Raw genomic sequence first — 12,886 nt, 5'->3', positions numbered from 1 at the left:
AGCCAGAATGGGCAGTTTATGATATTTCTATTTTACACAGGATTGTGAATGATCAGTGGAGCCTCTTCTTCAGCAAGCCTTTCTGTTTCAAGAAGTATTCAAGAATAGGACTGCAGCTAACGATTAGTGTCTTTATTCGTTAATCTTTCTATTATTTACCCAACTCAAGTTTTTGGTCTGCAAAATGTCACAACACAAGCTCAAGATGATAGTAACTGATGTCATCGTATCGCTTATGTTGTCTGAACAACCTTCCACCATCCAAAGATGTACAGTTTACTGTCACATAAGACTAAGAAGAGCAGCACAGACGTATTGTAGTTGCTCTATTCAGGAGTCGAAGTAAACAGCAATGTTTCTCTCCAGCTGTGTCTGGCTGGTTTTATGGTGCTTGTTCTCCACTAGTAAAGTTAATCGTCCAGTAAATATATTTTCCGTCCACCGTGTCATTTTTAGTACAACGGTAGAAGTGTTGAGTTGATAAAACAGATCGATGTGCTCTGTCAGTTGTGTGTCTAACTCCTGATCCAGACATTATTTCCCCCTTCAGTCTAATTTGTGCCTTCAACTTTTCTATCCTAATTGTTTTCTACGTTAACATTGGGGGAATAAGTTGAGTTCAGGCTCTCTGGTGCTGGTGCGAGTGTCATGTAATGGAATAATGGGCTTGTTAAATGGACCTTTGGGGATGGGGGATCTTTAACAAGTGAGTCAGAGCAAGGCCTCTGGGCCAGGGTTATTTAAATTGTTAATAGCTGTTTAAACAGGAGGGGAATATTTTAAACACTAACGAGCAACAAGTCGGGAGCATTAACACAAAATTATTTCTCCTCTCCTGCTCCGTTTTTATCAACTGTGCATTTGTCCTCTTTTTGGTTGTGGTCATTTTGTGCAGTTGAAGGTGCTGTACAAACATGAATATGTAGTATTTTAACGTACGCACCAACATGCATTTAAGGCCAATGACTACCCAAATAATTCCCACATAAACATTATTACAGGACGGACCAGTTCGTTGCATTTCTTCACAGGTGTTGACAGTTATGGGTGGAGCCTCATCTACATTAAGTGTATGTTGATGATGATGATGATGAAACTACATTATCACGGTATGCAAAGTAGTTTCCTCAGGAACCTCTCGTTATTCTTCTACGTTCAATTTTCTGATTTTTAAACTCAATATATTGCCCCATTTGTTGCCCAACCAGTTCTTTCTCCCGGTAAGTAATGACGTTTTTCACAGACCACTGGACAGCAGAGCTTAAATGAGACGAATGGAGATGTAGATACATGCCAAAGAGGATGAGCAATGCAGGGGAAGATACATGATGAAGACAATAAACACTGTGCATTCCCTCGGGAGGCGTACATCCCTTATGACTTAGGGTGGTGGTGGGGGGGGGGACCTTACTGGCCACAAAGCCAAATAAAAGGATTATCTTATAATGAGTTATAATGGAACTTTTTGTTGATTTTACACAACCCTCATTCTGGAGCTCTATTGAGAAAGCCGGTGGTTTTGTTCTTCTCCACTGAACGTATGTTATTGGCGAGGCTATTAATCATTTGTCGTCTTTTTTTAAATTTACCTAAACGTTGATGAAACCTTGATGGTCTTAAAAAAACGTACCTTAACAGAATCTGTGTAACGAGTGCTGATCGCTCAGGTTAAGCTCTCATTGGAGGCCCTTTCTCCTGCGACCTCATCCATCTTTTTATACGTTTGCAAACCTTTCCAATAATCAAAAAAACCCTCTGCTGCTGCAGTCCTTGTCACACTCATTTATTTAAAAAAAAAGCCCACAGCCCTGACAGAGATAGATAGATGTGCTTATTTGTCTTTTAAACAGAAGATTTCTGCAACAACTCCCTTCCTGTTTATCCCTTGTTCTTCTCCAATGGGGACGGGGGTGGGCTTGTGTTTTTATGGTTATTAATACCTGCACTCAAGTCTTTTTAATCTGCCCTATTTGTCACATGTGACTGTCTGACTGCACTGTTTAATCTGGGTATCCTTCAATCTGTCTCGTCCCAGATTAGAAATTAATGAAGGCAGGAAGAGACACATTTGAGTCACTTACAGTGTGTGTGTGTGTGTGTGGGGAGGTAGGGAGGGGGGGGGGGGGGGGGTAAAGGGACGCGGATGAATGGGAGACGAGCGTCATTCATTTGACAGTGCTCTCTCTTTTTCCTCTTTTCCCTGATCCCCCTTCTCTGTCAGTCTCTCTCTATCATTCTCTCTCTCTCTCTTCTCTTGTTTAGCTGCCAGATGTAGCCCATTTTTGCACCGCTCCCCCCCCAAACAGGCGCTCAGCACGTGGGCCCTTTGGTGTGCGGCACCTGTGTAGTGTAATACAGTCAGCAACTGCGTTGTTTATTCCGGATTTGTTTGTTGCGCTTGAAAGCCCGTCTTTGATCCATGCAAAGATTCTTCACTCCTTTTCCTTTTTTTTCCCGATTCATCCTCAGCCTCCCTCATTTTTAAACGCTAATACTGTAGCAGTACGGTTACACTGATGGCAGAGCAGTGGGTATTTTGATTGGGGGGGGGGGGGGCTTATTTGGTTTATCCTTCTTTTTTTTTTTTTTGCTGCTTTCTTTTCTCATTCTCAACCCAAGGGACAGGAAAATGACAGTGACCAATGACAAGCTTGTCAGGTGCCTTGTCGGGGATGTTTTATAACTGTGCGTTAATGTGTTTACATCTACAACTGACGAGAGGCATTTAAAAACCGAGTGGCTTAATGAATATTGCATTGGCTGAGTGGACCCCACTGGCAGGATGGATGCTGGGGTATTGTTGCCTCGAACTTGTTTGTCTGTTTGCTAAAGCATTTTAAGTAGGATTTAAAAAGAAACAAGCTACAATATTCTCCTGTCTAGCCGCCTGACAGTTAGGGTGCGACATTTGGCACAATGACTGCAGAATGCTCGTTCTATTATTTTTCACATTCAATTTCGCAAATGTCAGACTCGCGCGCTCTTTCTCATCCTGCACCTGCTTATCTTACAGAACAAGTGGGTCAGGAGATTCTTTCCAACCTGAACAGTGACCGTGAGAAGATCCAAAGAGCCAGAGAGAGGGTGAGTATACGCACATGCCACCTGCACACACTCATCTGTCTATTCTAACAAGTGTTTGTGAGACCGTAAAGGTGTTACAGCTCGGTTAGCAACATTGACAACATTCACCACTTTATGCGTGGTTTGCCAAGTAAACACACACACACACACACACACCGTCTTGCGTCTGCTTACGCGTGTGCACACACAAAGTCAGCAGAATTGTTTTGACAATGTGCATATTTATTGATAGCACTATATTGTAGTCAATATCATCTCACAGTGCTGGTACCTGTGCACCTTTCTCCAGGATTTTCCCACTTTTCTTGTTCTCACCTGAACGTTGGGATGATCCTTCCTCACCTACCCTCCTTTACTTCCCCAGCGCTCTTCTCCAGTTTCCCTCTCCCCCGCCCACCGACCCCAAATCCTTAGCGCTGCTTCTCCACACATTCAACAGAGACAAAAAAAGACCAAACACAGGAAGGGGGCTCGGCACTGACTGCTCCCTCCTAAAGACCACAACATGGCAGTGGGCCTCGCACAGGCGATTTCAAAGGAAGTCAAACATCTCCTTTCAAAACGGTCCACAGCGTCTACAGAGAGTACCTGTTTCTTTTGCTCTCTCTCCCTCGCTCTCTTTCTCTCTCTCTTCTTCCCATGAGTCTTCTTTGCTGAACCCCTTTAACCACATGTACACACACACACACACACACACACACACACACTCAAGAGGGCTTTAAAGGCAGTTTGTGGGGCAGAAGCAAAGTAAAAAGAAATCAAGATCTAAAGACACAGGATGGAAGGGCTGGTTAACACCTCTTTTGCATTAAAAAGAAGGTGAAAGGAGGTATAGTTTTAGCATTACTGCCAACACATGAACAATCAAACCTAGCAAAAACACACACACACACACACACACACACACACACAAACCTCTATGCTCAGCAGGGGGTGTGGCCTTTTGTTTTGCTTTTATGGTACAAATAGAAGTTAATGGAAGGTTTCGACACTGGGTCGAAGCAGTTCACTCCCGACTCTGAACCAGAGTGGATTGAAGAATGTGGTTTTATAATTCTCCAGGCCAGCTCATACGGAGGACGACAGGTATCACGGGGAACGTTTTAATATTAATTCCCTAAAATTAGTATATCCTTGAATCAATAATTCCACGGTATAAAATTATTAATTTGAGGGTATGAATCCTAAATTCAGGGAACAAAATACGCAATTTGTGTGCACAAATTATTAATTTGTTCCGATCCCCCCTAATGAATAATTCTCGCCTTCAAATGACTAAATCAGGTTTCCACATTTGTCCTCTCTCTTCTCTATTGATGACATGAACTTTGCATTAATTGTCCATCTTTGTGTAATCTCAAATTATTGTAGGCACCATGAATTATATAATTTGAAGGCACAACTCTGCTAGCCTAGCCTCTTATCACTTACTGACCATACAGAGCTATAACGTCAGTGTCAACAGTTCCAATAGAAATAAGTATTCTTAGAGTAGGATTCAGCCATTTGAAAGCTCCGATTATTATATAAAAGGATTAATTGCATCATTTGAGGAAACAAATTAGTGATTTCTTTTTATATTACCATGCTCAGTAAACTTAAAAACTTTAAAGTATTAATCTAGAAGATTTCCATCTAAATAAATGTCTGTTGAGTCATCGTCAATCACCCAATGAGGTAACACAATTGCGATTGAGCCTATGGCCCACTGCCCTCGCATTTGCAGTGTTACGAACTGGGTGTCTCTGGCGGCATTCCCAGAAAAAAAATCACAAGCGGATCTCTGGGAAGTGAGATCCCAAAAACACACCTGCACTCACCGCTTATCGCCATAAGTGACGCCAAAGAGAACAAAACGCAGATCTTTGAGATTGTAACTTTAATACTCGAGTACAAATTGAGGAGATTCTTATTTTTCATCCTTAAGGCTGAACTTTTCCTCTTTTCTCTACTAAATGTCCTCTTTTGTTCTGCGCTATAGGGTGAAAGGATATACGGCTCAGAGACTATCAGGAATTTGATGTGCAAATTACCTTTGTTTTATAATAATGGTGACAGAATGCGTGTGTGTGGATTTGAATCCCAGAAAGTGGTCGAGGGTGTCTTTGCTGCGATGTTCTGTTTTGAACGGCACATTAAATATGAATCCTCTCGTTCCTTCCATGTCGGCAACCGCAGTTAATTTTAGACACTCAACTGCACTAAAAATTTGAGTTGGCTTCCATTTTAGGTTAAGGAGGATAGCATGAGATTTGGTGAGAGGCTGAGGAGAGAGAGAGGCGAGGAATGGAAAGAAGGAATGATTCAGAGAGAGATGTATTTTGGGAGAAAGTGTGAAGTATCTAGGGGACAGATCTGTGGGTAGAGGCAGACATCAGGCAACTGCAGGACTTGTTGTCTTTGCCAGAGGGCCCATACCCCAAGTCCCCCACCTCCTACCCTGTACCACATGTATCTTTGGCTCTCGCAACCTGCATCGCACCAACCCAGGCTGCCAGAGGGTGGAAAGGAAGGATGGAAGAAGAGGAAAAAAGTAGCAGTAAAGGAGGGGTGGGAAGAGAGGGCGGATTGAGAGATGACTGCAAGATGAGCCAGAACAAACGGGGGGAGGGGGGGGGGGGGGGGGGGGGGGAAAGAGTGATGCTGGAGCCATTGTAGAGGAGAGGAAGGTTGGAAGAAGAGATGTGGAAGTGAGGAATTAAAAATAGAATACATTTCAGAGTATATACACTGAGTGAGAGTGGCTTTATTGGGAAAGTGGTTATTATCTCAGAGAGAGATGGGGATGAATTACTCCCTGCTGACTCTCAGAGAGAAGCTCTCTGCAAAAAAATCTTCCCCACATTCCCTCATCATCCTCTAGAAATGCGATTACAGGTAGACATATGTGGCAGCTCCCTTAGTGCGGTGTCAGCATATTTTTTTTTTTTTTTTGTCACACTCGCACCTTGTTGGCAACATCTCTGCCAATTCCTTTTCCCCAGTGAAAGTGCCTACGCCTGATAAGAGGATAGAATGAAAACATCTCCCTGACCCCTGGGGGGGGGGGGGGAAACGACAGAGAAAGAGAGAAAGAAGAAGATGGAGCCATAGAAAGGGAAATATCCAAGGCAATTAGCCCTCAATAGCCATGTTCATTATTTCAAGTGTGCCTTCAAGGACTCCCTGAGCTTGTTACGTACGTCAACAGTCAAGGGCCCTTCTCACTATTTTTCTCACACCATTCTAATGTTTGCTTTGCAGCGAGGTGAGCAGATGGCTGTTAGAATGACATGACCTCCTAAGTGGGAATCTGCCGTTGATGACTTTTTTTTTTTTTTAATGTTACAGAGATGTTCTACCTGTAAACAAACAGCTCAGGATGGCTCTAGTTTAAAGACTTGGGATTAAAGGTTATGTTATGTTTGGGTAAATCTTGCAGCTTTTGAAAGTGGATCTAAAGGTATGTTCAGTGGGGTTTGTCTCGAGACAGGTAAACCAGAAACCTAAAGCAAAAAAAAAAAGAAGCTTCTTATCAAAGGATCTTTGATTCATCCCTCTAGCTCGCAACCAACAACTTTAGGTGGAAGGATAAAGTGTCAAACTTTAGAGGTGCCTTCTGAAATTGCCCTTGAGCAAGGTACTTTGCCTTGAGGCCAGTAGTACAAGGCTGTGTAACAGTATAGCCTCGCACAAGCTCAAAGTAGCACTGGTAGCAACTGCGATGGCTTTAATGTTGTAACACGTTTTCAGCAATTAAATGTTTCTGGTCAAAAAAAAAAAAAAAAAGTAGGTCCCCTCACCGTTAATTCAGCAATACAAGGTTTTAATATCAGTGTATTTTGTAGTCAAAGGACAGTTTTATACTCTTTTAAACTTGATTTTTCACTGTTGTAGTTTCGACGTAGACTGTGTTTAATAACCTGGAGAATTGTTGGATCAGAATGCAAACTAAAACCTGTTTTTTCCCGGTTCTGTCCCCGCAGCTGAGAGAAACGGACGCCAACCTGGGCAAGAGTTCTCGCATCCTTACTGGCATGCTGAGAAGGTAAGAGGCAGGTACGGACCTTGTTTCTGCACCTCTCTGTATGTGCCATGCTTTGACTGTGCCGTGAGCTCGCTCCATGTCATCACCAGCCGATTAAGTTTATTATGAAACAATCCATCTTTCTATTTATGATGAGTTGCAGTTGGCCACATTGCTCTTATTTTCCAGAGAACACAGGTGGGGATGGATAAACAAACAGAAGAACATGTCAATGAATGGATGAATGAACACACTATTTGTATATGAAGAAATACTTACGAACAAACGGTGTGAATGGCTGTTCTGTTACACGCAGTGGTATTGGTGTTAAGTTACAGAAAAGGGCTGGAAGAGACAAGTACACACTGTACATGTCTCCATTCTTTTCTTCTCTGTGCCTTTTTGTTTTTCACAAAATGCACTTACAACCCATGTCCAACTTGCAGTCTTTGTCTCGCTCGCCTGCTAGTTCATGCACAAGGCATCCCCCAACAATCGCACAAACACAAGCATTCACACGCAAATATTTCAATAGTCCTTGGATTATCTTATGCAACCACCACCTTACACACACACACACATGTGAACAGTCTCGCACGCACACACACACACACACACACACACACACACACACACACACACACACACACACACACACACACACACACACACACACACACACCGTAATGTCTTGTCACATCTCCATTTTATAAAGTGCCTGTGTGCCTACCCCTGAACCGTGACGCCACGGTTTTGTTTCTCGCTCCCTCTTTCTTGTTTTTTTTCTCTCTCCCTGTCGCCCACTGTGGATTTTGATTAAGAGTAATATGTAAATGACACCGACTAAATGTAAAATCCTGGGGCCAGGAAGGAAGTGTCAATTGAAATAGATGCTTCAGTGCCCGTAGACAATTTGGAGGGCGGCTCACAGGGCGGCCGGCAGTTACTGGAGAGGGAAGGCCTGAGAAGGGCTGTGACGCCGACTGTAACCAATATTTCTGCATATGTCTCCATTTTGTCAAGTCTGATTATGGGAAGAGGAGGAGGATCGCGGTGGGGGGGGGTGGGGGTGGGTCAGCTCGCCTGGCACGTCACCCGAAGCTGTCCAGAAGTCATTCATCATTCCCTCCTCCTCCCCTCCACACCCCCTTCTGGCGCTGAAGTAAATAACACACTTATTTCAATATTATCATATTAATGTTAAAGTTCAGCTGTCACCTAATGGGAAGACTTAATCAGACGTAGCTACTCTCTCCAGCCTCCTCTCTTGACGTGTCTTTCCTCCTCTGGTTAGCGCCCCGCTCAAATCAGGATTTATGAGGGCCTTCTAAAGTGGGGCCCGGCGGCGAGCCTCTTCCACTACCGCCGCCCGCCTTTCTGCTTGATGGGAGCAGCGCAACCCCCCCCCCCCCCCGTCATTCTTTAACAAAAAGTATTTTCTTTCTTGTCGTTTCTCCGCTGTTTGAATAAAAGGAAGCGTGTTTTGTTGTAAGTTTATGGGCTGGAAACGTCAAATCTGAAGTCATTTATAACCAGAGCTGGAGAACTGAGAGTGAAAAGTAAATTTCTGGATGGTTCAATGATATTTCACCCCCCCCCCACCCCCCCTTTTAGGCAATTTGTCCTCATTTCCCCATTCATTTCATTATTTGCTCCCCCAGTTTTCTGCCTTTTGATTAATTGTGTATTTGTGTGCGATGTCAGAGCATGTGTAGTTTCTTTACACTGTTGGTTTTGGTTTGGGGGTAGTTACTCTGTCATTCTCCACTTGTTTGTCTCGGCTATAGAAGTGGTTTATTTCTTAAGGTAACTGGAGTAGAGGACTTTTACAAATAGGTGAGTAAGTGAAGTAGACCTAACCTGTTGCACTTACGACACAGACACTCGTACTCGGGTATATATTCCATCTTTTCGTTATAATAAGCTCAATGTAAAAGCCACTACAATAATTTTGTCCAGGCAAAGAGCTGTGAAAGATTGTTTTACGTCAATAACACAGAGATTTAGCATTGTTTTCCTTAAAATGTGATAGCAGCAGATACATAAATACTGCAGCGATTTTTAAGTTGATTATAATTAGTCAACACGTTGGCCTTCATCAGTGGTGAGACAAATGGATAATTGGTGTCCTTTTTCCACTGTTGGGTGTTTTTTTTAACACCTCTTCTTGAAGTGTCCTCATGGTCTTAGGGTTTCACCCCAGCTGAAAAACAATTAGACACTCATTACGCTAGCTGTCAGAGTTCAAGAAAGCCAATTAACTTAAAGACTTTGTGAATATCACTTATTGTAAGAAATATTCAGAAGCGCACACACGTCTCCAATAGCTGTTGCTTTGTTTGAAAATGAATCTAACAAATGTCTGACTGTGAAACTCATCACTGCTGAGGAGGGTAGTTAGTACAACACGCTGTATAGGTGCTTTTCTATTGGCTGGGTCATAATGACGAGTCTTCGTCTGTCTCATGTCAGCCGTCTTCATTTACTCAGTGGATGTCAGTGGTCTAGTGGTGGGCATCCAGGGCATCCACTCTTAGTTAATTTTTAATTCAATTTTCTGAAATCCTTTGGGTTTTAATTATAGCGTGACAGGCACAGTGATCCTAATGAGGCAGAGAGGCAAACCTGATATCATATTAATATCTATGATCATCAAAAGATGTGTTATCATTGCATTTAGTTCCTGTTGAGCGTTACCTCCAGAACCTTTGCACCACAAAGAAAATATCTCTTTACAACTTTGATTAGTTGCATTTCTTATAAAAAAATACTGAAATAGTTGGTGATTTAGGTGAATCCAATGTAAAATATTACATCAGCATCTTAGAATAGAAATTCATCCGTAATAGAATGTTCTTAATCCAGGTAATGGTTTTAGGTTTGAATCCTTGTTGCCATCAAGCAATACCTTCTCAGATTGCTTTATTGACAGTGAATAAAACACAGATTTATTCGGATCTGAACTTTACCCAATTTGTAAAATTAGAGCATCAGTGGGCACGTCTTTTATCAACTTTAAGTGGGTCTGTAAAATAACGAACACCTGACCACAAACTTGAGCGAGCATTTAATCTCCCCAGGCTGAATTATTGTTTGATCCGGCTCACAGATATTAGCTGAACTCTCTCGTGTCGTAGGATTTATGGATGTAAACTTTGTTTCGTGGATTTCCCTTCAAACTAATTGGTCTTCGTCATCCACTAATTCAAAGTGTAATTTTCAAGTTTGATAGATGTATGGCTTTGGTACGGTCTGCATTGCGACGGGTTACAGCTCACAGCGTGGATCACTATCCCCCGATTAAAGAAGCCACAGACCTTTTGATAAGGCATCTGTTGTTTACAAGGCATAATGACACTATGGCCTCTCGTAAATGGCCCTGTGGCTGTGGCGTGAGCCTTTCCTGCTGCTACACTGAACATCTCAAGCATCTCACCCATCACGGTCAGATCAGTTGGGAGTGGGAATGCGGCTCCAGACCCAGTTAGGACCACTGGGGCTCCTGGCAGCTTCACGGAAGGAGGGGGCACAGTGAAGGGCAATGAAGCCGGACGAAGAGGGGGGAGGATGTATATTTTGAAGCAGAGGGGTTGTCTACTCTCGCTGGCAGCTGATCCCACATGCAGGTGGTCGACTCAGTCGCCAGGCAGATCAAAAAGTCAAGGCCCCGGGTGGACCTCCCTTTGAAATGGGAATGGGGCCTAGATATCAGACAGAAAACATAAGCAAGCTCCCAGCCACAGAACAGCTCCATATTCATGGCTGGGACTGGCAGTAGCGATGGGCAGGCAAGACGGACAGAGACTCAGCCTTCAGAAGAGGACTCATGCACACTCTGGACACTGATTAAGAGATCAGCCCATGATGCAGTAGCTCACAAGCGGATGCAGCCGCACTGTTACCAAGACACCAACTTCCTTTCTTGAGACGTGTCTTGACAAGCTGTCTTAATGTGCAGCCCAGTTCATTTCTTTGATTTTCCCCTGCAGGTACCTCTGGCAAGTTCAGTGCAAATGTAGTACAGCTAAATAAGAACAAGCCCCTGAGTCTTGATATGCCGTTGATCATTTACTTAAATGGAAATTAAACCTGTTTCATATGACTAATTGGCAGAAGGAGAGTATGTACAACTCGTCCTTCCCTGCGTTATTCACAGGAAACTGGGAAGTTATTTTTCCTTGTTTGCTTGGCCCAATAAACACTCACGCGAACAATGTCATGAGCCGAGAGACCATAGTGCATGGCCCCCAAAACAACATCTAGAGACGGAAACTTTAATCTGTAAGTTTTGCCTTTATCCTGGCAAATATATAATCTCTCTCGCTCTATCCATCTGTCTGGAATATTAACTACTGGGATATGTAGGTCACATAATTAATGGAGTTCAACTCTACCACTGAGCTGTGGTGGGATCGGAGTCTTGGGGCCCTCTTGATGTCTTGTTATGAAGTTGAACAAAAAGATTCCATTTTTTTAATTGAAGCTGAAAGATGTGGAAGATTGCAGTTCAGATGTTTTCTTCTTCCCCTTTTTGCTGTTTTTTTTTCTTCTTTTAATTTATTTATTTGTGTTGTCCTTTTTTTTTTTTAGGCTGCGAAGAGCAATAGAAAAACACTATTACAATGTTGTGGGGTCAGGAGAGTCAGCCCAGTGGAGCAGTGGCAGGCTTTCTGGCGCTGTGCTCCATCATTATACCTACCTATGCATTTACAATCCTACACACTCCTATATTTCTTCTTCTTCTGTGTTTCACCACAATGCTGGAGCCATATCTTTGACATTGTGTAAGACGCGTCCTATTTTGCATTCTATTTTACTTTGCGTTACAGCTGAACTCATCTCAGTAGCCATCGCCGAGCTTCGTGTTTTCTGTCCCGGGAGTGGCAGATCACTCCCAGTGGATCCCGCTCTCTCTGATCTCTCCATGTTGCCGCCACGATAATTCCATGTACTACATTTAAACACATTCCCTTTGCTTTGCAATTTGTTCAGCCTGGCATCATAACCACCCCACTCCCCCCCCCCACACCCCCATATTGCTGCATCCCTCTGGGTCAGTCCTATCCCTGGCCTTTTCTGCCCCCTCTGGGGAAGCATTCTGTGCTTTTCATGTCCAGTCTGTTTTTATTCTGGCAAAGGAGCAAAGTGCCAAAGCATGAATCATATCTGACCTCACTGCAACTCCTTGCTAAACTTTATACACATCAAGTTGAGCGCAGCTGTTGTGTGTGTGTGTGTGTGTGTGTGTGTGTGTGTGTGCGTGTGCCTGTATGCATATTATGGGTATGTTCAGTGGATTAAAGGTATGCGTGTTAGCCTGAAAAGGTGTTACTTTTGGTGTTACTTTTTTGCTACTGTTGGCAGGCAAGCAAGTAGTACTGGAAGACCTCGCTGGTCATTAAGGCCCATCTCTTATTGAGGGGGGGGAAACAATAATAATACATACATTTTATAATTCAACTTCTTTATTTGTATCAAGTTAATTCACTTTCCTGTTTTGAATGTCAGATAAGTGTCTTGTTTGGAGATACTTTTTAATGTATACGTGTGTCTATATGTGTGTGTCTGTGGCTACAGGCTGCTGCTGGGAGAATGACAGGGTGCGCCTGAGCCTCATTACTCACTGCTCCTGAGCCAAACAAGCACCACTGCCACCCCTCTCTCTCTCTCTCGCTCTCCCTCTCTTGCGCGCTCTCTGTCGCTCTCTCGCTCTCCATCCTGCTTTATCTCTCTGTCTTTTTCTCTCTTCCTCCACCTCGCCCATTAGAGAGTGCTGATGGGACGTTTTTTGCAGAA

General features: G+C 43.3%; 1 protein-coding gene across 2 annotated transcripts in view; it reads left to right on the top strand.

Moving 5' to 3' along the window:
• vti1a (vesicle transport through interaction with t-SNAREs 1A) overlaps positions 1 to 12,886 on the top strand; it is a 104,743-nt gene that overhangs the window by 64,603 nt on the left and 27,254 nt on the right. The window contains exons 6-7 of one of the 2 annotated variants that reach the window (XM_079182249.1): positions 3,014 to 3,084; positions 7,050 to 7,111. In XM_079182249.1, the coding sequence (XP_079038375.1) occupies positions 3,014 to 3,084; positions 7,050 to 7,111 (133 nt within the window). Of the gene's footprint in view, positions 1 to 3,013; positions 3,085 to 7,049; positions 7,123 to 12,886 lie in introns of both variants that reach the window. The other variant, XM_079182250.1, reaches the window with a different exon arrangement.

The sequence above is a fragment of the Pholis gunnellus genome, assembly GCF_910591455.1.
Source record: "Pholis gunnellus genome assembly, chromosome: 21".
Classification (NCBI taxonomy): Eukaryota; Metazoa; Chordata; class Actinopteri; order Perciformes; family Pholidae; genus Pholis; species Pholis gunnellus.
This window is presented reverse-complemented; position numbering and strand designations above follow the sequence as displayed.